This window comes from Mus caroli, unplaced genomic scaffold, assembly GCF_978045245.1.
Source record: "Mus caroli unplaced genomic scaffold, Mus_caroli_1 scaffold_13, whole genome shotgun sequence".
Lineage (NCBI taxonomy): Eukaryota > Metazoa > Chordata > Mammalia > Rodentia > Muridae > Mus > Mus caroli.
The window spans coordinates 119771368-119796699 of NW_028227268.1; the positions used below are offsets into that span (position 1 = coordinate 119771368).

The 25332-nt window shown below is 43.2% G+C and overlaps 1 protein-coding gene across 2 annotated transcripts in view; it reads right to left on the reverse strand.

Annotated features, from left to right (window-relative positions):
- Positions 1-115: 115 nt before the first annotated feature.
- Positions 116-25332, reverse strand: part of Morc2 (MORC family CW-type zinc finger 2) — a 42070-nt gene continuing 16853 nt past the window's right edge. The window contains exons 4-26 of one of the 2 annotated variants that reach the window (XM_021176584.3): positions 21947-22015; positions 21510-21600; positions 18343-18451; positions 14549-14708; positions 14321-14432; positions 13738-13863; positions 13014-13093; positions 12155-12237; positions 11842-11927; positions 10688-10828; positions 10449-10603; positions 10180-10308; positions 9593-9698; positions 8840-8972; positions 7036-7107; positions 6576-6953; positions 5928-6059; positions 5779-5833; positions 5138-5279; positions 4782-5006; positions 4595-4688; positions 2273-2461; positions 116-1554 (exon numbers count right to left, since the gene is read on the reverse strand). In XM_021176584.3, coding sequence (XP_021032243.1) covers positions 1486-1554; positions 2273-2461; positions 4595-4688; positions 4782-5006; positions 5138-5279; positions 5779-5833; positions 5928-6059; positions 6576-6953; positions 7036-7107; positions 8840-8972; positions 9593-9698; positions 10180-10308; positions 10449-10603; positions 10688-10828; positions 11842-11927; positions 12155-12237; positions 13014-13093; positions 13738-13863; positions 14321-14432; positions 14549-14708; positions 18343-18451; positions 21510-21600; positions 21947-22015 — 2936 coding nt within the window. In that variant the 3' untranslated portion in view covers positions 116-1485. Of the gene's footprint in view, positions 1555-2272; positions 2462-4594; positions 4689-4781; positions 5007-5137; positions 5280-5778; positions 5834-5924; positions 6060-6575; positions 6954-7035; positions 7108-8839; positions 8973-9592; positions 9699-10179; positions 10309-10448; positions 10604-10687; positions 10829-11841; positions 11928-12154; positions 12238-13013; positions 13094-13737; positions 13864-14320; positions 14433-14548; positions 14709-18342; positions 18452-21509; positions 21601-21946; positions 22016-25332 lie in introns of both variants that reach the window. The other variant, XM_021176583.3, reaches the window with a different exon arrangement.

The following is a 25332-nucleotide window of genomic DNA, read 5'->3' on the forward strand; positions in this document are numbered from 1 at the left end:
GTTGAGGCTGGATTTAGCACATCTGGAAAAGTTAAAGCTAAAACAAACAGTGGAGCTGTAACAGAATGAAGAGAAAAGTCTTGTGATTCACATAAGAATGTACTGAACGCAGGAGTCTCACCAGTAGAAATTTATAGTAACACATTTTGATTACATGTGTAAGTAAAAAAAAAAAAAAAAATCAAAATGAGTATTACCTGCCAATAAAAATGCAGGGCCAAATTCCTTTTAAACAGTGGGTTTATGGACAAAAATGGACCATACCCTGCCTGGATAGGGTCAACAGAAAGTTGGATGGGGGGCAGCCGTGGGGGTAAGTGCACCAACTTAAAACCCATCTATTGGAGAATGTTCCAGAGAAGAACTTCTGAATGCTATCCCCCCAAACAACCTGACGGCAGAAGCAGGCACTTCCAGCCATGTGTGCACAGTTCCCTCACCAGCACTTCCCCATCTTCTGCAGAGACCCCGGGACATAAGGTGGCAGTCTTGCCTTGATGGATACAAATCCCAAGGTGGTTTGGATCAAGAGTACAAAATCAGTCTTGAACAGGAGTGTGAAGAGTTGGGACTGGAACCAGAATTCTTCCGACAGCCATCAGATGAAGCTCGTGCCTTTCTGGCTCTGAGTGGTTGTCTGAAGCACATGGTCTGTCCTCCTCACCTCCAGAGCATGGGAGGTGCAGGGCTCTCTGGAGCCCAGAGAGTACATAGAAAAGCAGCAGCAAAGGCTCTCCAGGAACTAGCACCACTGTGGAAGCCTTCTCCTCCAGAGAGCTTTCACACCTGCACACCCTGAGAATCTTTGGAGTTCAACATTCAGAGTGCTATCCAGCCCAGGGATCTGACCAGTCAGAGCTGTCTATGCTTGAGCTTGGATAGTGTGGTTGACTCAGGAAATGGCTCCTCCAGTAACAAAGTAGGTGGCATATTGGGAAATCTGAGCCTTAAGAAACATCTCCAAGCTGTCTGGATACTGTCACATCCAAGATGACTGACAGCTGCTCAGGCAGCCTACAGACCTTCACAGCCCTGTCTGGACACCAGGAGATCTGTTACAGGGAGAGTCTTTCTGATACTGGGCCTGTTTTGATCACCCCTTGAGGGTCTTGCACAGCTGAGTCCCTGGGGTCATGTATCTTTCATATCCCATTGTTGATGTCCTTGGAGCCTCTCCAACTTCAGGATGGTGCTTTCTTCATCCTATGTTGAGGTGCCAGGAGCTGAATGGTTCAGACTCTGTGCCCTTTCAAGAGTCACACAAAAAAAGTACGGTCTCACAGCAGGCATTAACATCTTCTCTTTTAAAAAATAAATATTTATGTAAACTTAGGGAAGAAGATTCAAAGAATCTCCTTCCCAAAGCACAAATGTCTCACATGACTCAAACCAAGATCAAGTCCACCAACTCACAAATGAAATTCCCCTCCCCAGAAGCTGCTGTGTTGAGGGGCAGGTATGAGAAGGAGTTAACCTCCCGGCTCCTCAGTCCCCTTTGGTGATGAGGTCCTCAATGTAAGCATCCAGCTCATCATCTGTGTTGATGTCTATGTCCTGGAACAGAGTGGGGTGGGAGTCAGATGGGGCAGGAAAACAGCCTGGAGAATGGGCCTGAGCCAGCTGTCAGCTTCTGTTTCTTGCTCCTGCCCTACTTCCAAATTTCCGTTAAATCTGCATACCCAAAAAAGGATGGGAGCTTTCTTATAGGTTTCCTGGTTCTAACCCACACATCTTCAAACTGATTAGTGTCTTATATTAAAAGTTGGACTATGCCACATCAAACCACAAATGTAGAGGTCTCCAACCTCTCCTACTGCCTACAACTTCCTATTACAGCTTCGTGAGCTCCCAGTCTCAGTATAAGTATCTCTACCCTGAGAACCCTAGGCAAGTGGCTTCCCCCAGGATTCCATCTCTCATTATTTAATTCACAGTACTACCCCATTAATAGCTCCAGCTCCTTCCCCAGCTTGTCCCCAGAGATCAATCAGGTTCTCAGTGTCTACTATGCAGCAAAAATATATACCACATCCCTTAGGGGCAATGTCCCACTTCTACTCAAGCACATCTGGGATATCATTTAGATAAGAATTTTGCTTATGTTTTAGGGTTCTCAAAGAAACTCTAATGCCTAGGGGTCTGGGTGGGACAAAGCCCCGGCAGCTCTATCATTTCAAGCCCTCAGCCAGGGCTGGAAACAAAGATTCCTGTGAGTAGCCCAGCCCCTCCCTGAGACCAGTCGGTCCAGTTCCTGAGAGGGCTGCCGGCTCACCTCCTGCACTTTTTGCAGGAGCGCTACAATATTGGTCCTCAACTTCTGTAACTTCTCCTCTGTCTCACGAAGCTTTTTCTCTGATGTGCGTAAGCTCTCCTCTGAGGCTTTTGCCCGTGAATCAGCACGGCTTTGGTAGGAATGGCACAGATTCTGGAGCCCCACTTCATATTGCTTGAAGTATTCTTTCTGTGGAAGGAAACATGAGATGGGGTACAAGGGGAGAGTGGGCAATGAGTTCACTTGGCTTTATTTCACTACAAGGAAAAAGCAGCTTTCTAGAACCAGGGTAAAGAGACCTTAGTGGCAGTCCTTTGGGGATACCATGAGGATAAAGACACATGCACTGAGTCAAGTGCTTAATAAAGTGGAAGGAAGTTTTACCTTTACACATGGAAAGAAAAAAAAAGGGACTGTGGGAGCATTCTTCCAGTTCAAACACACCTTTCTAACTCCAAAATAGGACTGCCATATCTAACAGGGTTAGGACCAAGGTTAGGTTATGGACTGTCTCTGGTACCTACCAATAGCAAATATTCCCAGACTTGTATAGTAAATAGTTGTACTTTTCCTATGAAATAGTTAAAACAACTTGCATAGTATATACCTACTGATAAAGGAACCATCTTCATGAAGGCCCTGCTGCCCTCTGAAGTCTAAACTCTAGCACTCATCTGCTTCTGTGAAGGTTGCATAAACTGCTGGGTTGAGGGGCTTCTAACTGCTGCATTTGTGTCTAGACTACCTTCTTACACCATGATAGCAAGAGAAACTTCATTCTATATAAAAAAAATACCTTGGTTACACAAAATAAATTTTAAGTCAAATGAGTATCTTGAAGGCAATTATATCAAGCTTTTAATTGTGAAAATACTACCATTTACACACCAATAAGGTCAAAAATTAACATTTGAAAATTGGTTTTAGGAATCGCAACTAGAAGATAAAGTTGTGACCTAGTACTGGTTAGCACATTCTTAAAAGATTTATTTATTATTATATCTAAGTACACTGTAGCTGTCTTCAGACACCACAGAAGCATCAAACCACAAATGTAGAGGTCTCCAACCTCTCCTACTGCCTACAACTTCCTATTACAGCTTCGTGAGCTCCCAGTCTCAGTACAAGTATCTCTACCCTGAGAACCCTAGGCAAGAAGCATCAGATCTCACTAGGGATGGTTGTGAGCCACCATGTGGTTGCTGGGATTTGAACTTAAAAGAGCAGTCAGTGCTCTTAACCGCTGAGCCATTTCTCCAGTCCCCTGGTTAGCACTTTTGCAAAAACAAGCTAGATATTATTTTTAGACTTGGACAGTCACAAAACTGACTGTTTTGGGCTGAGTAACAGTGCCTACTGCTGAGGTTCTGCTGTGCCATGGCTTTTGCTTTGAATTTCACGATTTGATGCCAAAGGTAACAAATCAAACTGTAAGAAGATGTCTATTCTCCTAGAACCTCTGGAAAGCCTGGTCTAAACAAGGGTAAAAGCCAAAGCCTGGGCTGGGCTTACTCTGTAACAAGAATGTGGTGGGTCTTGTGCCCCTGTAACAGCAAGGGCAGCAGACACAATCAGCTTATTGCATGTTTATGTAAATAAAGCTATTGCTTGATAGCCTGCCTCTGGCTACTTTCATGCTGTAATTATAGAGCTTCGTAGTTAGCAGACACTAGACAGCCTACAAACCCGTTATTTACTATCTGGCCCTCAGCATAGTTCAGATCAACAATTCCTTCAGCTCCATTTCCTACATAAAAATGAGGTTCAAGATGTATCATTTTCTCCAACCTTTTCCAGCCTATTGTGCTCACAAAGCCTCCTGCCCCACTTCAGAGTCCCCTGCACTTGAAGCCCTAGTGGAGTTGTTTGATTGTTAGGTTAGGTTTTTAAATAAGGGTTTTCCTTCTCTACCCAAGCTGCCAAGACTCTCTGGGCACTGCCTCTCAGCAACATTTCTCTCAGCCTTATGGCCAGCTACCCAGAAGCAGCAACTCCACCTCTAGCAAACGTTAAGATGGTGGACACAGAAAGTCCGCTGAGCTACCCGGGCTCTCATGCTCATCTCTACATGCCACTGATCTCTCTTTACCTCTCTCCAAGTCTCACGTTTTAGGTAGAGTGAGTCTAATCTCATCAATGTTACCGAGGACGGGTCTGAGAAAGAAGTGGGGAGGGGAGGGGTGCACTTGTAAAGGGGTCTCAAGCGGTGAAGCTGTCTGTCTTTTTTGCACATCAGTCCTGTCGACTCCGACCGTGGTGAGACAGTGATACTAAGCATGACAGGCGCTCAGGTGTAAAAGGCAAAAGTAGGGTCAGACTCACCAGAGGAAAAGATATTAGCTCTTCCGAACTCATAACACTCAGCTCCTTCTTGGAGATGGGGAAACTTGGAGGTAAGAAATACCGCAAGCAATTCCTAAGCAGGAAGAGAGGGGTTGGAACTCAGAATAGCATGGAAAGAGTAAAGAATTAGTGTCAGCCTTAAGGAAAAGGATAAAGAAACACAAACCGAAGAATCTGGACCAGGAGATCAATAGTCTCATGGCTGGGACTGGTGGCAGTGGTATCAGGCTCAATGGGAAGACCATCAGAGGTGGAAGGCTCAGGCAATGCCACAGCCTGCTGGGCCACCATAGCTCCCTTCTCCTCTCCACCTTCTTGCTGTGTGTCAGGGCTCTGATGCTCTGGGGAAGGTGGCTTCATCAGTCGTACATCTTCACTGCCTTTCTCCACCCTACGGGGGACACAGAGCTTATCGTATCTGTCCTAGGATCCTAATAGGTTGCTAGGAGGGAACACGGGGGTACCTCCTCTCTTTGCCCTAGCCGACTTCTGCTATTCTGTTCTCCCAGAAGAGGGCATTACCAGCGGTCTCTTGGTGTTGTATCTGTGGGCACATAGTCAAACTTCACTTTCCATCGAACCGCATTCTTGCCCACCTCCACAGCTGTGACTCGGCCTGTGTACCACTCACGGTTCACACGGACCTCTACATGAAGTCCTTTATCTGAGAATCAGACGAGAACTGTATTAGTGCCCTCACCTCAGCCAGGCTGTATCTGTAAAAGGCAGTGTACCGGTGGATCCCTAGGTATCCACCTAGGCCTAGCAATGCTGCCTCTTCCATCTGGCATGGGGCCAAGGCACAGGATGAATGACTTGCCAAGGGCAAACACCAAAGAGTTAGTATTAAAAAGAGTAAAAACATAAAAATAAAAAAGCAAGCCAGGCATGGTGACACATGCCTTTAATCCCAGCACTTGGGACACTGATCCAGAGGATTATAAGCTCAAGGCCAAACTGAACAATATCAATATCTGCTCAAAAACCTCTAGGGCCACAAATCAAACAAACAAACAAACAAAAAAAACTGTGAAGGGAGAGCTGGACCAACTATGGGAGAGAGCCCAAGCCAGGAAGCTGCTAACTTTCAGGAGGAAGCTGCTGACAGTGGAGGTTCTATTCCCATCTCCAGCACAGCATGACAGGGGTCTCCCCAGACTTGCCTTTCTGAGCCTTCCTGAGTTCAGCTGGGTGATCTTCCCCAGCACTGTCTGAGAGCTGCAAGAACAACAGTCTATTAGAAGCTTCTTTAATGGCCCCGGCCCCAGCCCCAGCCCCAGGGAGGCAATCCCTGGGGACTTCATGCGACCACCTCGTTTGCTTCCTTCTTTTCCTCCTTCACAGCAAGTTTGCCCCGCTTGCATCTCTCTCTCCTCTTCTCAGCTTCTTCTTCAGCCTCTTCCTCATCTGAGACGGCAAGACTCCGCTTCCGACCTGAGGCTGCCTGCAGCAGAAGAGTAGAAGCATGAACTGACCACGCTCACTTCCCAAGATGCAGGAAGACTTTATGTAGCTTAAAGGAACTACTCAGAGGAGCTATGTCAATTCCCACTTGGAATTACTCAGTACATACATACGCAACCTCCTGGTCTGACCACAACTGGCTCAGGTTTCTCAGTTTCTTCCCTGCTTAAATTAACCTGCCTGCCAGCCAGCTGAGACCTCCTTGACACACAATGACTACTACCATAGCATACCAAAGCCATATGTCATCAAGTTAACAAACTATGCCCACACCATGAGAAGCCAACTCAAGTTTACAGCAGACCAAGGCTGGCTGTGCTGAGAGAAAATGAAAAGCTCCCTAGGTAAAAAACGTGCTATGTGTGTTAGTTCTGAGCAAGTCTCTTCAGCTATGGAGACTTTCTTCAGGGCATCAGAGAAGCTTTAAGGCTCAGTGATCCTGGATTCCTACAGCACTGCTAATAAGCTGGAGCATGGAGGAGGGAAAGCATCTCACCACGGACTGTTTAACAGGTGGCTCTGTCTTCTTGACCACTGGAGTTTTGATGGCTTTTTGAGCAGGGACCTCCCGAAGGCTCTTGGAACTGGGGATTAAAGATAGTGAGGGTGTGTGCACAGGAGGGGTGGGTCGGGGTACAGTCTTGATGGGAGGGCTTGCAGGCTTTCGAGGTGCCTCAGTTGGCTGGAGGAGCCTAGCTGTACTAGTCTCTCCTCGGGCTGCTGTAGCGGGTGGTTTTGGAAGGCTGATAACAGACGTCTTTCGGAGCTGGGTAGTTGGTCTGGGAGTCTGAATAGAAGGGGGTCTGCTAGGAGCATTCTTGATCACTGCAGGTAAAGGAGGTGACCGAGGACGCTGAGGTCTCCGTACAGGTTCCTAAAAAGAGCCCACAGACAGAACACTGAACCGAGCTTAGACACCAGAAGAGCCCCGCCTCCCTTATGTTCCTGGGCTTTACTTCAGTAGGTCTTGTAGTCACTTCTAAGGGCAATTTCTTCAAGTCAGCTTGTGAGCGGATGGGCGTGGTTTTCTGCAAAAACAAATATAACAATGAAACTGTATATCTTGGTATAATGAAATATCTCTTTGGATCCTCACTATGTGCCTGGGACGGTGATCAGTTCTATTTCTGAAAGCTTTTCATTATCACTAGGAAGGCAATACACAGACACAAAAAACGGGCACCTATGTGATTGATTGATTGATTGATTGATTGATTCATCAACTGAGAGACTGGGGAAAGTCTTTAAATTTTCTAAAAAAAAGAGACCAAAAAGGTGGGAAAGTTCTGGTAAAGTTGTCATAAGGCCAGAAAACTGGATGGGATCAACACACTTAAGACATTTCCAGTTTGTAAGTATAGAGCATTGTACAGACAGAGAAGAAAGAAAAATGCTTTTGTAACAAATATAAAATTGGGGGCTGTAGAGATGGCTCATTGGTTAAGAGTGTAGATTAGTCTTGTAGGGCACCACCAGAGTTCAGGTCCCATCACTAGGAACAAGGATCTGATGCCTTCTGGAATAAACAAGTACCCGCACTCAAATTCCTTATGTATGTGCACATGAGCACACACACAATGATTTTAAAATAATAAAAAAACTGAAATCATGAAACACTGAAAATATTAAGTACACATGAAAATTTGATCAACCTTAAAAATAAAAATTAGCCAGGTGGTGATACAGGCCTTTAATCCCAGCATTTAGGAAGCAGAGACAGGTGAATCTCTATGAGTTAGAGGCCAGCCTAGTCTACAAAGTTTCTAGACAGTCAAGGCTATTACACAGAGAAACCCTGTCTTGAAAGACCAAAAACAAATATTAGAATTATTTTTTGCTTACTTTTCTAAACACTGGTTAAAAAGTGTAAAATAATACAAAATAGTGCATCTTCTGCAAGGCAGCTTAAGAAGATTTTTCTTGTTTGGTTGTTTGTTTATTTGTTTTCTCAAGACAGTTTTTCTGTGTAGCCCTGGCTGTCCTCAAACTCAAAGATCTGCCTGCCTCCCAAGTACTGGGATTAAATGAGTACGCCATCATACTTGGCTTGAGAGAAATCTTTTAAAAAGCCTTAATATTTTGCAAATTCTTTTCCAATCTTACAAATTATCAAGAAATTATTATGTACAAAAAATAGCATGTGTATATTTTAAATACAAATGCTTCCCTATGACTACTAAAAATTATAGAAATGTTTATGTGTAGGTAATTTATGCAAAATTGGAAAGCGCTACTTCTGGTGATCCTAGCTCCTCCAGAGAAACTTAAGTTCTCTGGACTTAAACTGATCTCAGTGAGACACTGTACCAAGAAAAAATACAATAAAAAGCAAGAAAAGGGTCAGGGATATAACTAACTCAGCGGTAGTGTCTGCCTAACACATACAAAGCTCTAGGTTAATTCCTGTTCTTGGTGGGTAGAGATGGGGGCGGGGGGAGGTGAGGCGAAGAGGAGGGATGCAAAGTTATAAAACTACTGAATCAATGGTGAGATTTCTTTTATGATAGGATATTTATTTTCTGGAATGCTTATACATTCTAAATACATTGAGTATATAAATTTTGAAAATATAAGCAAAATGGTTTGTTATCTAAATAATTAATAAGGTATACTGGAAGCATTTGAACTAAGAACTCAGGGCTGAAAAACCTTGGTGGGAACATATGGGGAATGGAAGGGACAGGAAAGGCACCGAAGACTCCTGTCCTGGACAGACTGCTGACACAGGCTGGCCATGCTCACTTTCCCATGACCACATACCTGAAGAGCTTCTAGCTTTTCCTGCTGCTGGCGAATTTTCTCTGTTAGCTGCTTCTGCTTTTCTTCCTGTGTCTTTGGGTCCTTTTTTAATGTCCCCAAAGGAACCTTTTGCTTCTGTTCAGAAGCTTCACAGCTGTAAAGAGAGAGACTGGTAGCAAAACAAGGCTCCAAGAGGACAGAGACTTGCTGTCCTGCAACCACTGCAGAGCTTCCAATGTATAAAAATGGTATGTGTTATAGGACATGTTTACTCTTCCTTCTTAGAAATACACAACCTGCAGCAGCCAGAGACGTGAGGCTATGGAAACAATGGCCTTGAGGAATACCCCAAGAGTGGAGGTGTTGTGGCAGGCATGGTGAACGTCCGAGTTAGCTTTAATTATAGACTTAACGAAAGCCTGGATTTCGAATTGCCTAGATCAGGCTGGCCTGTGGGGGTGGGGGGGACTGCTTTGTTAAATTATATTGGTGTTGGAGGGTCCAGTCCACTATGGATAGATAGTAATATCCCTAGACAGGTGGTCGGGATGTCTCAGAAAGCTGGCTAAGCACGAGCTGAGTTACTCTGCCTCCCAAGTGCTGGGACTAAAGGCGTGTGCCACTACACCAGGCTCTGCCTGACTTTCTACATGATGGACTATGCTTGGGAGTGTAGCTAAATTGCTTCTGTTCCTGATGTCAATCACAGCAAGAGAAAGTAAACTACCACAGGGAGGGAAGAGTGGTCACAACCTCGGTTAAACAAAGGCTCACCGGTCCTGCTCAGGATCAGGGTTCATGGAGCAAACCCAAGTATCAGGGTAATCTTTTTCTACTGAACTCAGCTGGAAGGGGAGAGTCCTCCATTTCAGACACAAATCTGCAAGAAAAAAAATACCCCTCTCAACAGGTCAACCACACTATCAACAATTACTGGAATCCTGGCTCCTCAGAGCTAGGCTCACCAGCAAAGATGTCCTTGAACTTCAACCTCTTTATTATTACAAAACAGTGATTCACCTTATGAACAGTGATTGCAGCAAGGATTAAAAATATCATGGAATCTTAATGTTATCAGTCCTTCCTTCCTCTGGGCTCAGTCAGTTATCCATTCTAAACCCTACATGGTAGCAAACCTACTGAGCCTGGCCCAGCTGTGATATGAAGTGTCTCTAAGGTGTGGCGACTGTCGCCTCACTAAGAGACAGGAGGAACTGTGGGCCTCAAGATTGCTCACAAAGCCACTGCCAAACAGATCCTGTTCCTTGTGGAACCCAAGTTCAAGTCAGAAGGCCAGCTTGAGACTACAGACAAGAATATCATGACAGGAGTCTGGAGAGAGTTCCTGCCACAAAACTCACCACACTGGATAGTGGTTGGAATTTCCATAGCTCTCCGGCGTTTGAAACGCAGCTCACTAGATGGGGGTTGGTTCCAGTTGGCAGAAAGATAGCCAAACTCATCCCAAAACTTGATGATTCCACGCTGGGCTAGAAGGCAAATGCCCACACATTACAATGGAAGCATGTAACAACGTAAAATCCTCTTCCTAAATTCACCCTCTCAAGTCACATAAGCACCTTAAGGCTCATAAAAGAGAGGCTGAGGCCTAGTGGCCTGGTCACATTACCAATGGCTATGTCCTTCCAGTACTGTGCCAAGTGCTCCCCCATTGCTCGAAGCAGATGCCGGTACTCCTTAGCATCAGCAAAGTCCTGCTTGTTATGCGTAGGCTCCAGAACCAAGTAGGGTACATCAACAACCCCAACAACCCCACCACATGCCCTGCAAAGATAAAGAGGTCATAGCACTGTCACCAAAACTCTTCTGCCATTCACCAGGGCTGGAAAACTCTCCTGAAGTACTCACATGCCCCCTTCCAGCTGCGGGCCTACTTTCTCATACATCTTAATCAGGCGGCTACAGTTGTAGATAAACATGCCATCTAAGTCCCGGTGTTCAATATTGACCCCAAAAACAAAATTAAGTTCCTTGGGTTCTTTGAGAGCTCTAATAAAGGAGAGAGAGAAAAAAAAATCAAGCATATTAACTCATAAGCAGAAAAACATAGTGAAAATAGTATGTTAAGTTTAATTTAAGACGTACTAAAGTTTTACATCTCCCTTCAATATGTGATGTTAGATTTGATAAGGATCTGCACTGTCCCATGATCCTCTGTGTATACACAGAATTTAATGTAGGAGTGGATTTAAATATGAATGAGTTACTGTAAAACTGCTGCAAATCTTTGCAGAGAAAGTAGTCTTACATTCCTCAAAATCCTAATTTATAACAATAATACTTCAGTCTGGCTTGTTTTTCAAGGTAAGAGTCTCACTGTGTAGCCTAGGATAGCCTCCAACACAGATCCACCTGTCTCTGCCTCTCAAGTGCAGGGATTAAAGGCATGCACCACTGCACCTGACTTATATAACAGTTTTAAAGGCAAAAAATTAACACAAATACAAAAGATAGTCATGATATGTCAAGAAAATCTTGTGACAAGTTAGAGCGAAGTGAGCTGAAGCTTCCGTGCGTGGTGAGGAAACCACCTGGGATCTAGCGAGGAAGTCACGCCCTCGATCCTGAGACGCTCTATACACAGCGAGGAGGAGGATTTAGATGCAAACAGTACATTCTAAATAAAACAGCCCAAAACCCAATCCATAGCATCATTCTACATTCGTAACCAGTAGGGAGAATGAATTATGAGCATAGAAAAAAATAAAATGCATATTTTCAGAAGAATAAGGGAGTGTCATATTTTTTACTTAAATATGTTATATTTTTCAAGTTTCATACAATGGGCATTCTTTGCAATCTTAGGAGAAAAGAATAAGAAAAGTAAAACAGTGTGAAGGAAGTTTCAAGTGTCAACCTGCCTGCCTTCTGCCTGTCAGCAGAAGCACTGGACCACATCTGTGAAAACGGCAGAGATTGCTTTCTCTAAGTAAATTTGGTGCCGAATGGCAACCTGTCTGTGCAAATGCTACCTAATTTTAAAAGACTGGTCAAGTACTTACCGCTGCTTGGCATCCTTGATCCTTTTCTTGACATCAGCTTCTCTACGAAGGGTGATGGCTGTATTCTGGACCTGCCGCAACATCACCTGCAAATGTACCACCATCAGGTGAATGGAGGAGGTGCTCTCTGTTACATGAAGTAACACGATGTTTTTATACTGATATTAGTTACCCGGAAGCTAAAACATACCTGAAGATTATTTCTTCCTACAGAAAAGTGACCTTGTGGGGGACACTTCATCTTACTAAGTTCAGGACACTGGATTCCAATACCACATATGCCATAAAAGAGAGTTTGAGTCTAAGGACTTACCCTGGAGTCCCGTGTCAGGTCTCCACCCATGCGTACTTCTAAAGTCCGAGCTTTGCTCTCTGCCTCCCGGGCCTTCTCTTCAGCTAAAACAGAAAAGAAATCAAAGGTTCAGAACTCTGTCGTCCTTCCTTGATCCACAGAGCAGTCCCTGCTGCACAAGGAGTGTATGCTAACAAGGAAAAGGCTATCTAGAGAAGCAATGGCCACACGGGCATTCTCTGGGCTTGGACTAAAGAACTGCTTCAGAAAAAAACAAAAACCAAACAACAACAAAGCCTGACATTCAAAACTGTCATGATCAAGATGGTACCTGTCTCTAATTCCAGTAATCCAGTTTGAGGCCAACATGGGACAGAGAATAAGTCTACCTCGAATAAAAATTTTAACCCCAAGGGAAGTATTATTTATCCTCTGACATGCTTTTCAAGCTTTACAAATGGATTATGAAAGTCAATGGGGATCAACCATCAGCATGAGTTGGAGCCTGAAGAATGCTTTAGACAATCACCCTCATCACACAGCCAAGAAAACTACTGTTATTCTGGGAAAAAAAAACCTTTTAATTTCTGCTTCAGGACAAGCAGTATGAAGTATAAGATATATCAACTGGTCAAGCCAAAGAATTGATGTTTGTTAAAATAAAACTAGAGGTGCATTTAATGCCACTCCAGCCATTCATAAAGCCCTAGAAATAGTGGGAGGAGAGACTCAAGTCTAGAGAAAAGTACTTCAAAGGCTAGATACGGGCAGACTTGGAGAGGAAGTGGATTAAGTTAGGAGAACAGCCTTGTCTCCAGGCTTCGGATATAAGCGGTGCCCCCAGCTCCATCCCTCCTCCTAACACAGGGAGCAGCATTACCAATCCGTGCTACATGCTCTGCTTTCTTCACTTCCTGTTCTGCCCGAGTCTTGAAACGACTTGATGTATACTTGTACATCCTGAAGAGTGGAAAAAGCAACCTGAAGGCCAAGCAGCAGTGGGGCAGGCAGCCAACTTGAGCAGCTCAGGAAGCACCCTGCCTCCTCCCATGTGGTGTTGCCCTGGCTCCTTGTGATGTAACAAATCCAAGCTCAATTCCTTAACCAATCTGTCTTTGGTGTTCACCAGGTTAAAGAGAGTAAAGATGATCACCAGTGTTCCAGGAAACAGAAATCCTTTCTCTTCTGCCAGCCAACCCTGGCTCACCCTCCACATTACCAGAGGCTCTAGAGCTCCCAGATACTCTGGGATGCAGGGCCAAAGGCTACTCACCACTGTTCCCAGGAATTGCCAACTAATCTCACAGCAGGAACAAGTCTCAGCAATAAGCCATGGCTTTGCCTTTCCTGTAAAGGGTCTATAGGCTCCTGAACTTGAGACAAGACAGCTCGCTGTGCCACTCTCCATATCTCGGAAGGCACTTCCTTTAACTGGCCTGGTCAACCAACCCAATAGCCTGTCAGTCACATCTGTCCTATCCAGAAAATGTCTCTCTGGTAAACAGTATTAGATAGAGGCTTCCCACTGCACCACCCTAACAATGCCCCAGAGAAATGCAGCCAGGCACCATTTCCCAGTCCAGATCATGGAGCTAGGCCCTTACCTGGGCTTATATAGGCAGCAGGAGAGTCTCTTGGTCTGCACCTTGTGTCCATGGATGAAGATCCTCATCCGGGGATCAATATAGAGTACAGCAGCATAGGCTCGGAAGGAGCGTCGCTCTGGCTTCCTGGAGAAAGCAGGAACTGAGACATCCTGCCGCTCACACCACAGTAAGCCCAAAGCTATGTACAGTCTTCCTCTCTGCAGTTCTTCACCTTTCATTTCACATCCTGGCTTCTCATGCCACTTTGACTCATCACAGGTACTCCCTCCTGCCCTGTCATGTCCCTAGTACAGGTGCCCCAAGAGACACCTCACCTGGCCATTACAGGAACCCCAGTGCAATTTCACCACCCCTAGACCCAGAGACCTCAGTTAGAGAATCACTAATCTTTGCTTTAGCTTGCCTGAGGAATCACTGTCCTGCTTTTAATATGAAGCAGGCAGGAAATCTCAGACTTTCAGCTCTATCAATACTGCTACCAAGAGAAAGCCAGGAAAGGGGCTCTTCTATCTTTCCCTGAAGTCATCTAAGGAAATAAAGACCAGTTCCAGGTCCTACCACCCTTCCCAGCCATACTCACGTGCCCTCTGGGGAGGTTTCTGCCATCTGGATATCTTTTGGATTTGAGATTATGTCTAGTTCCGGCTCTCCATTATCCATGAGCTTGAGATTAAAGATGATCACCAGTGTTCCTGGGGAACAGAAATCCTTTCTCTCTGCCAGCCAACCCTGGCTCACCCTCCAAATTACCAAAGGCTCTATCTAGAGTTTCTGGATTCTCTGGGCTGCAGGACCAAAGCCTACTCACCACTGTTCCCAGGAATCTTCATGAACTGGTTCATCACTTGCTCCTCAGTGTGGAAGGGAGAGTACTTGTAGACAAGCTCTGTCTCAATGGCAAACTTCTCCACATTGTCTGTGATAGGTTCCCGTGTTCGAGCATTCCAGGTGGGCAATGGGACAATCACCTGTTTTGGAGGTTAGCACAGATACGCACTGTGACTGGGGCTTCAGAGCTACCTTCCCCAAAACAAGCAGCTTTCTTGTCCCTTCAGTTGTATAGTCTGGCATCAGGTTTATAGCTTCTGGTCCTTCCCCAAACTTCTGTCACTATGCTGGTTTGTGCCTCCAAAGTCTGTGTGCCTGTCTGGGATGTCATTGGCCATTTCATTAATTTGGTAAAAATTCTACTTTTTACCACTAGGAAAAAATATAATTGCAATCATCCAGTGAATCTAGAGATACAAACGATAATCTACAACTCAGCAATTCTACTTCTGAGTAAATACACCCAAAGGAACTTCTGCATGTACATACCAGCATACACATATAGGAATAACCCAAATATCCACTACAGAGTGACTAAACTGAAATAGTCATTGGTAATCAAACAGAGTAAAGGCACAGCCACAAATATGAATGGATCTCATAAACACAGTATTATCTGAAAGAGATACAAGTGAATTTCTACATTGTCAGTCCATGTGTACAGGTACTAAAGCAAACTAATACACAAACACCAATGACAGATAATGCCGCCAGCCCACAAAAAGAACATGATCGTCCTAAAAGTTACCAGGTGGTGATCTCCCCCAGCAGCACACTAAGGACGACATCGGTCAGGTGTTCCTAAGAACTTCTAACTTTGGTTTATAATTGTGGCGACATGGGAGTGTGCTTTATTGTAACAATTCCTCAACATATATGGAATCTGATTTTATGTCTAATTAGAAAAGAATCCCTTTTCTTCAAAACTCTTTCTTAGCGGCTTCATCGCGTCCTCATCCCTTGCTCCAAGCTGTAGTAGTCTGAGGGTTGGTAAAGGGATTCTCTGTGCAGGAACCCACATGAAGCACGTCATGGGCTCAAGCCAAATGGCCCACACATAAGACAAAGGAGAGATGCAGCATCCTAATGCAGGCCCGCGTGATAACTCATCAGGAGCTCTAACACTGCTGTTTCTGAAAAGCTTCATGCTGAAATCATTCAACCACAAGGCTGGTTTGGACACATTCCTCCTGGACTGAAAATGATCTTATTTTGAAATCTTGGCAGAGTTTGCACTAGAGTACAATCCAAAACAGTGATCTTCTAGCACCAAGTAAGGGAAAAATCTCAATCCAGCGGTTCCACCAAGGGATCAAGTAACACTTGCATTCCATGAACTCGTCTGTACCTTCCCAGGTGAGGACAGCACCACTCTGACCTGTAGGCACTGACTTCCACTATCACTCCCACTTGGCATTTCTCCTTCAGCTTTGATGTCACCAAACTCCCAGTTTTCTTCCTAGACTTTCTCCTGACCCACACCTTTTAATGGTGGTCTGCTTAGGTCTCAAGTCCTTTTCTTGCTCTGTTTTCTTTTTTTTTTAAGATTTATTTATTATTATATCTAAATACACTGTAGCTGTCTTCAGATGCACCAGAAGAGGGCATCAGATCTCATTACGGATGGTTGTGAGCCACCATGTGGTTGCTGGGGTTTGAACTCAGGACCTTCGGAAGAGCAGTCGGGTGCTCTTACCCACTGAGCCATCTCACCAGCCCCTCTGTTTTCTTTTTTAAGTGATGTTATCTGCTACTACTATCAATTCCAGAGCCTAGGACCAGGGATGTAGAGGGAAAGAAAGGAAAGAAGGCAGGCAGGCAGGCAGGTAACCAGACAGACAGACAGACAGACAGCCAAGAGCTAATATTGCCCCCAAACTCCATACACTTCACTTTACATGTCCTACACTAACTTACACCGTCCTCCCTCCATAATACCCCTCTTCCATTCTTCCCCAGCCCCAGATGGCCCACTAGCTCCAACCACCACACCAGAACTTCCAAGTCTCTCTAATCCCTTCCTTTTCCTCCTTCAATAATTATCAAATACTATATCAGAGTCTCACATTCTAAAAAGGTAACTCCATTTCTCTTAGCTCCCAGCTTGCTACCATAAACAGGGCCTCTTGATTGGTCCACCCCAAATCTTTCTAATCCAATCACTGCAAAGTAACCACACGGACTTTCTAAAGAAAATCTGATACTAGGAACTGCTTTATTAAAATCTCATTCACTCAAACAAGGCCCCAAGCATTGGTTCTACCTGGCCTTGTTCTCCAAAGACTATCTTTCTCCCCAACATCAACTTCAGAGGTTAAAGGATGTTTTTACTGACTCACTCCAAGACTTCTTTGACCAGGTGACATTTCTAACAGGTTTGTCTTTTACAACTTCACTGCATGCATCTCTCTCCCTCCAAATATGCAGAATAAGGTAAGAAACCTCATCTAGTAGGTGGAAAAAAAAAATCCACTGATTGGATAACTAAAAATGGTAGGAAAAGGTTCCTATTTTAACATCAATTAGTTTGCCACAAATTTATTCTCAGATTTCAACAAGACAAGTACAAATCCAATCACTGCTAACCAACAGAGAGGAACAAACTGAAATTCTCAACTGGACCATCTACTTAAGTGGCAACTATGAATTTCTACACAGGTCCCTAGCAAGCCTCTTACTCAGACCTGAAAGGACACTGGACAAACTTTCCCTACTCCCATTCTTGACAAAAACAGTGGCATATGTCTTTAATTGCTACATTCAGCAGGCAGAGACAAGTAGAGCTCTGTGAGTTCAAGGCCATCCTGGTATACATAATAAGTTCTAGCCAACCAGAACTACATAGTTAAATCCTGTCTCAAAAGAGAAAACCTGCTCTTTAGTGTGAGTCACCTGACCACAAAGAGAATCAAATCAGGTAGGTTTTTGTTTAGCTCACAGGTTTTTGGTTTTTTTTAATGTATAAGGATGTTTTGTTTGCATGTGTGTCTATGCACCACATGCATGTCTGGTGCCCACAGAGGCCAGAAGGGGGTATTAGATTCTCTAGAACTAAAATTACAGACAGTAGTATGCTGCCATATGGTCCTCTGGAAGAGCAGCGAGTATTCTTAACTCCTGAACCATCTTGCCAGCCCCTATCACTAATATATTCTATAAGTTAAGATTTATTACTAAGCCTATCTTCCAGGACAGTAATAATTACAGGGGCAAGGAAGCATCTGTTAATAACACCAGGTGGAGAGCGCTAATAATGAAGATCATACTGGTGATGTCTTCCATATACTCACCTGCTTTACCGCCTGGTTAGGGTCTGACTCATGGCTTCCTATATAAATTCCATCAACACACTTCCTCAAAAAGAAAATGTGTTCACAACATACTCCATAAAATAATCATCATGGGGAAAGGCACTGATATTCCATTATTACCACCAGCTATAATTTCCAATCAGTTAGGAAAGTTCAAAATACCTGCTCTGCTAACAGTCCATGGAGACACTCTCCACAGAAATGGAGTACCCTGCAGATACGGAAAAGCTTCAAATCCAACTCTTATTTCTTACCACTTCAGTCTCATTCTCAGAAACAGAAGAGCCATTGTGTGAAGTACCTTGAGATTTTACTTCCTCTGACATAAAGGTACCAATGCATCACCCATCTCATCCTGTAATAACAGGCACCTGCTCCAATTCTACAGTTCCACGGACCTCAGAACCAGAGACAAGCCCAGTAAATGTCAAGGAGCAACTCAGGCCACAAGGATAAAACCTACTTCATCAATGCCTTCTTCCTCATGAAAGGTGCGAGACAGGAAGAGGCAGGTCATGGTATCTTCCTTCTTAGTGAAAAGGATAAAATCCTTCCCAATCCGCATTGAGCCCCTGAAAGGGAAACAAAAAACAGATTACAGACTCAGAGCTCATCTGAAAAGGGAGCACACCTTCCAGGCACAACCGCAGCTGATTAGAGAGCTCTCCTCCAGACTTCCAACAGCCCTTGTTCCCTTCCACTCAGCCAGCACTCCTTGCTGTGCCTTCTGAAGGGTCTCTAATCCCTTAGTCTATAATTTATAACCTCCTTGAGCAAAGTTCCCTTCCATACAAGGGTTTCAGGTTACTCACAATCCCTCTAGAACATATTCACCAAGATGCCAAGCCCTGCCTAGGTTAGCTTCCTTCCCAGCTTACTGGCACAACCCCAACAAAGGATCACGCTTGAGCTCTAGGTTCATGGGGTACTCTATGACGTTATCAAATTTCCCTCTGCAGCTGACACTTTGAAGTCATCATCATCTTTTGTGGCCACACACTCTTCCTATCCTGCCCTTCCTTCACTAACACTTTTGTCCCTTCCTGTCCACTCATGAAATGGCAATACTGTCAAGAAGTGTCAAAGACCAGTCTCACAAGTCTTTCAAAACCCAGTATGACTGCAACACTTACCAAATACAAATGCAATTTGATCTTTGAAGATCAAGGCCTACATCCATGTCCAGTAACTATAGCCGTTCTCTGTATCAGAATTGCTTTGCTATTTGAGCTTATTCTACAGCCTTGAGTTTGTCTTCAACAAGGCAAAAGTTTAAGCTTGGAATAGAGCAGAGTGGCGGAACCTTTGCTTAGCATGGGCAAGAGTCTGGATTCAATCCCCACAGTCAATGGAAAACAAAATTCATCTGGCAAAAGTCTAAATGGAATCAGTGGCTTCCTTCCTCTGGGCCATGCTAATCCTTCTACAGAACAGGTTGAGACAGGCTTTTCCAGGCAGCCCAGGGCAGGGCAGAAGTAAGAAGCAGCAGCACAAGGACTATGTACTCAACAATGAGGCTATTTACTTCCCTTTTTCTGAGCAGCTTCTGAGTCTTATGGCTATTCTCTCATTAGTCCTTACAACACCCCTGGGAAAGACAATGGTAGGGAGCCTCATTAATCTCTATATACACTCCAGCCTGGCATGCCAGGCATACAAATGAATGTCACATTCCATTTCCCAGTACTCTCAACAACTCCCAAGACACTCCATAGATACCCTTAGAGCTGTCAATTATCTTTCCTGATGACAGGGCTCATTTTCCTTAAATCTCAGTATACTCCCTCCTTCCCTACAGCTTGTGGACAGCACTGCCCTCACTCAAGTTTGACAAATCTTTCTTCACACTTTTCATTTGTTTGTTTCTGTTTCTGATCCTGATTATAGAGTCTGATTAGCAGAAACCCTAAAACATCATCTTCCTTGATCAATCCTATACTCACCCTAAATCACCTCATCTAACTTCTGAACGTTGAACACTAGATGGCTCCAATTCAATGAGACCTTTACAAGAACCTCCTCAAACCTCCTCAACATGTTGATAACTACATTCTAAGTCTCTTCCCAGTCTTCTAAGCACTTTCTGAGTTATGTTTTACTGGCTCCTGAGGGAATATCACAAGTTAGAACCTCATTTTCTAGGTAGGAAACATCAGAAAGTTAAAGCTGAGTCTGCAAAAGTGATAGATAGGATATCGAGACCTCAGTTTCCTAGGTCTTAGATTACCTTTTCAGAATCCTCTGGGGAAGTTTCCATTGTGATCACAGACTGGGGACTCTCAAAGCAGTAATAACATTTAATCCTTAACTACTTGATAAGTATGATCATTTATAAGAAATCACAACTTTATTTGTATGTGTGTTTTTCTTTTTCTTTTTTTCTTTTTTTTTTTTTTTTTGGTTTTTCGAAACAGGGTTTCTCTGTGTAGCCCTGGCTGTCCTGGAACTCACTCTGTAGACCAGGCTGGCCTCGAACTCAGAAATCCGCCTGCCTCTGCCTCCCAAGTGCTGGGATTAAAGGCGTGCGCCACCACCGCCCGGCGAAATCACAACTTTAATGACTAAATGGCTGGATTAAGATCCGAACCTTTGTCTGACCAAAGTGAATTGGACAGTCACTTCCATTTTCTAATCAGAAAGATCTGGTTCATATCTTCACTCTCACAGAAACACCTGTACACTCTTAGGCAAGTCAATTCACTCCTATACATCTCAATTTTTTTTCATTTGAGAATGTTAATAAAACCCACCTATCATAGGCTAAAATGATTATCATCCATATGAAGTTTAGCACAGTACCTCCTGGTACATGGTTAAGTGCTTATTATTAACATTTGGTTCCTGTCCTGAGAAGAAATCAAAGCCCAGAAACCAAGCCCCTGGACACTTTGGAGGCACTCTCTTCTCCACACCCAAGGCACAATGCACTTGAGGCCCAATCAAGGCTGTTGACAGATCAAACCACAACCCTTCCTCAAATAAAACAACATGTTTCCACAGCAAGATTGGAACATGACTCATAATTCCACTTGCACAAACTCCAATTCCACTAAATCTTATTCCACTGAAAGGTATGTGTAGCTGGAAGTTAAGTATTTCAGAAATAGAAATCCCTTTTCTCAGGGCTTTACTCCAAACCAGAACAACACATTCCAAGCACTAAACAATTGGAAACCAAGGTCTGAGGGATCAATAGATTGAAGGTATTAGATGGATCTCCTCCATCCTTGCAAGATGTCCACATAAGACAGTTAGCTTCAGGACAGAAATCCTGTGTTTCTTGTATTCACTCTGGATCCCCCCTGCCTGGCATAAGCATACTGATAACATTGTGAAGTGATTCCCTTGCCATCTCAGATATGCTCCAGCCCCAGAAGGGAACCACTCACACCCTCAACCACAGGATATAAATATTCAATAAGAGGAAAGAGATAGCTCAAGAGAATAATGTTTTAGATATTCATACTAATCAATATACTGAGCAATTTCAGCTCGACAGTTGGTTAACTACCCCCCAATCACCACTCGTTTCTGACTCTCCTATTGCTTCAAATTAATAGTCCTAGAGGAACAAAAAGGAAGACAGCAAGAATTGTACCCAGCCCTATGCTAGGCTTCCAATATACGTACGATTTTAATCCATTGCCATACTGCCCAATTTGAGTGGACTCAGGAGTTCTTTTGGCTGACTTCCCAAACTGGATCACACTAGCAGCATCACCTCAAATGGTTGACAAGAGGGGAAAAAAAAATAGCATTACTTGGTTAAGAGTCTCAGGGGAAGAAGCCTCAGTAGTTATGGCTCCAGGATGTTGCACAAGCTGATAAATACATTGTCAAGAGAAAGGTAATCTAACTGATTTCAGGTTGACACTCATGTTATCCAAAACCTCCCATGTTAGGACAAGACCCGGCAAACACGCAGTGTAATTAAGCCTGAGATGTTGCAACAGGCTTTTCATTCCCCAGATGGATCTTCTAGCCACAAGAGTGAGGTCACAAAAAAGCAACTTTAATAGTAAATTGTTATGTTCCACAAAAGAAACAACCATCGTATAACCACTTACTTGGATCCATCCCTGCTCCGTCATCCAAAAAGCAAAGCATAAATCCTCCTCGAAGGTCCTCCCGCCTCTCTATAAAAGAAGAGGCCGCCATTACTCAGCTGTTACCACTAATAGGGCCACAGCCTAGGTATAAAGAAAAAGTGACCCAAAGTGAAGCCTGGTAAAAAGAGTTAGGTTAAATCTAGTTTCTTCTAAAAGTACTAAGCTAGTATGAGTTAAACTTTAGGGCCCTTGAGCTTGTTTGGTGCTTTCTAACTCACAACAAAGCTTCCAAGAATGTATTGGAAGGGGCTAGTATTGAACCACACTTAAGATCATTGAATATGCATATTTTTATATATGCATATCTTCTCTCTTTACATCTACCCAATGCCATGGATCTCAAGTCATTTAAGTAGTCTATTATGTACTATACCTCATCAACTTTTCAAACTCAACAGGATATCTTCCTTTGTGATTTAAGTCCGAGGTAACATTCAAATGATGATGCCAGATGGAGTCTGAGTACAATGGTGGCAGCTACCACTACTGTGTTTATATATGATCACTACAGACTAAATGCAGATTGTCTCACATCCTTTCCTAGATACAGGCCCCTGAAAAAACTGATGATTTAAGACACAGGTTCTGGGCTAGACCTGCCAGGTCAGAACTACTGTCTTCTAACAATTAAGATACACAGCAGCTGTGGCAGGACTTCATGGCTAACAGGAAGGAGATATAACAGACAGTGGCCACCAGTAAGTAGATGAATAATTTCCTTAGTAAGTGTCATATGCAGTGCCAAGTGGCAACTCATAGCAGGTCGTAATAATGGATAAAAGACTCTCAAATAAGGAAAAAGACCATACCAAGTTTCAAGGTGCCCTTTAACTCAATGAAGTCTACATAAACAATGGAAATCAGATCATAAAGATAAAATAGAGAAGGGAGTGAAGCAGAAGTAGAAGCAGGGAACCCAAACAAACCACTAACCTCAATCTCCCCAGTAGGGATGCTGTTCATGGGCCACTGCTCAGCACAAGAATAAAAGTTAATAAGAACAAAAGGCTACTAAAAAGGAGGAAGTCTGTAAAATAATCTAAGGTCAAGCCCAAGGCTACTTTGGAGCGCACTCCCTAAAGAAGACTCATGTTGTGCAATTATCTATCCTGACAAATCTGTTCTAAACGGTTTCTTTTGTCCTTGCCTCAGGGTGAAACTAAATGAGTCATGACTACCCTCTGCTAAATAGACAAACTAATGTAAATTAAAATACTATTTTAGATGGAACATAAACCACAGAGATTTTCAAGTATCAATGTTCAGGAGGCTGAACCCTCACTAAAATGGCTCTTCAAAGTTCGAGAAGGCTGTTCCTGTTAGATCCTAGTAGATGAGAATATTCCTCCCTAAGATAGTAAATACCTCTTATCAAAATGTAGATAATCCAAGTGAAATGTGGCAAGTAGGAACAAGAGTTTTTATTGTTGCTGTCTTTAAAGTACTAAAAGTCTTCCAATTTTCCATCTATAAAAAGCAGTGTCACATGAAGACTGGAACTAGGTAAGGTACAGAGCATGATGGCAGCACTGTCTTAGCACATACACAGAGATGTAGATTATGCATACTAATGTATACTATGCTATAAAATTATGTGAAGACTGATTTAGGATTTAAAAACTGGAGCTAAATGTGTCTGAAAAGTCCCAAGACCACTGAAACTCCTTGAATAATTCAAAACGTTACTTTCTAGGCCCTTGGGTTAGGGTAAAACTGCCATATTATTTCAGCAGAGTTAACACTTCAACTGTGGGTTGGAATTCTCCTAGTTCAATTTATCTTAATTTTTTTTTCCTATGGGGAGAGTGAATTTTTTTTTGTAAGTTTCTTCATGCGGCTTATAAGTACTGTCTGACCATAGAGCCTAGGTTGGCCTTGAACTCCCCACATAGCAGAGATGATTGGAATGATCCTCCTGCCTCTACCCTCAGAGGGCTGGGATTAATGGCATGTACCACAATGCCCAGCTTCTTACATTCATGACTGTTCCTTGAGGTCTAGTTATCAGTCTGTAACCATCGGTAGTGTGCTGTTTCTTCAATTGGATATTAGGTTCTTAGAGCAAAGGCTTCAAAGGCTCTGGACTTTTCCCAAAGCAAGTAAGAAGTACACTAAGCACTCGTTTATAATCTAATTTTCCTGGATTTACTTCTAAAATTTACCAGTGAAGGTGGTGGAAGGGAACAAAGATGATCTTTTCTTTATAAGAACTCAAGCTATGAGGATGTGTTCCTTCAATATCACTTGAAGTAGAGGCTCATTTTTCTTAATCCTCTGGATAATAGTTTGACTATTCACTGTTTCTTTGAGAAGTAACTGTCAGCACTCCTACAAGCAAACTCAGCGATAGTTTGGAAAGACAGCACTATGTAGGAGCAGTCATCATCTTACTCTCTTACTATACTACTTTTTTTTTTACTTTCATCTAAGCTAATTAGCATCTCCCTGTCTAAAAACAAAAACAAGAAACAATAACGAACCCAAAGTATTTCCACCACTTTGGCAGCCTTTTTAACAGAAGGATTCCAGCAGGGCGTGGTGGCGCACCCCTTTAATCCCAGCACTTGGGAGGCAGAGGCAGGCGGATTTCTGAGTTCGAGGCCAGCCTGGTCTACAAGGTGAGTTCCAGGATAGCCAGGGCTACACAGAAAAACCCTGTCTCGAAAAAAAATTAAAAAATAAAACAAACAAACAAAAAACAGAAGGCTTTCAGAATTTTGGCAGGATACTAATATGTATTCTTTTCTCCAAATAATTTAGTCTAAGTGCTTCATCTTACCTAGAGAGTCTTCCTAATAATATTACACTAACGGTTCTATGTTTTATTCCCATTTATCAAGTGATTCCATGAAGGTTATCTGATAACTGTATGTTCCACATAAACTCAGACTTCCAAAAGCTAGACATGTTGCTCAAAATATGACCAAAAACCTTTCAGATTTCAAAAAAGTGTCAATAAAATATATCACATTAAACAAATTGGATTTAAGAATGGATTTCAATTCTATTTTTCAAGGTTTTAATATCAAAATGACCCAAATGGGTGTTGCCATAAATACTGAATAGGCAGAAAAAAAAAAAAAAAACTACTTAAAAAGTAAATTAAAGGTCAGTGATAATGACTATAAACTCTTTCATTGTTACCATCACTCTGGAAGCTTAAGATGACCTTAAAATATGACAGCAGAGCCAATGAAGTAGAACACCAGAGGCTGCCACAGTGTCCAGTTTTAAGCTTAACACTTCAAAGAGATGGTCTATGATTTTCATTCCAGGTAATACCAAATGTAATCAAGTTGAATCCAGAAACGGAGAGCAAATTTGTGAGGGATTTTCTGCTTGGT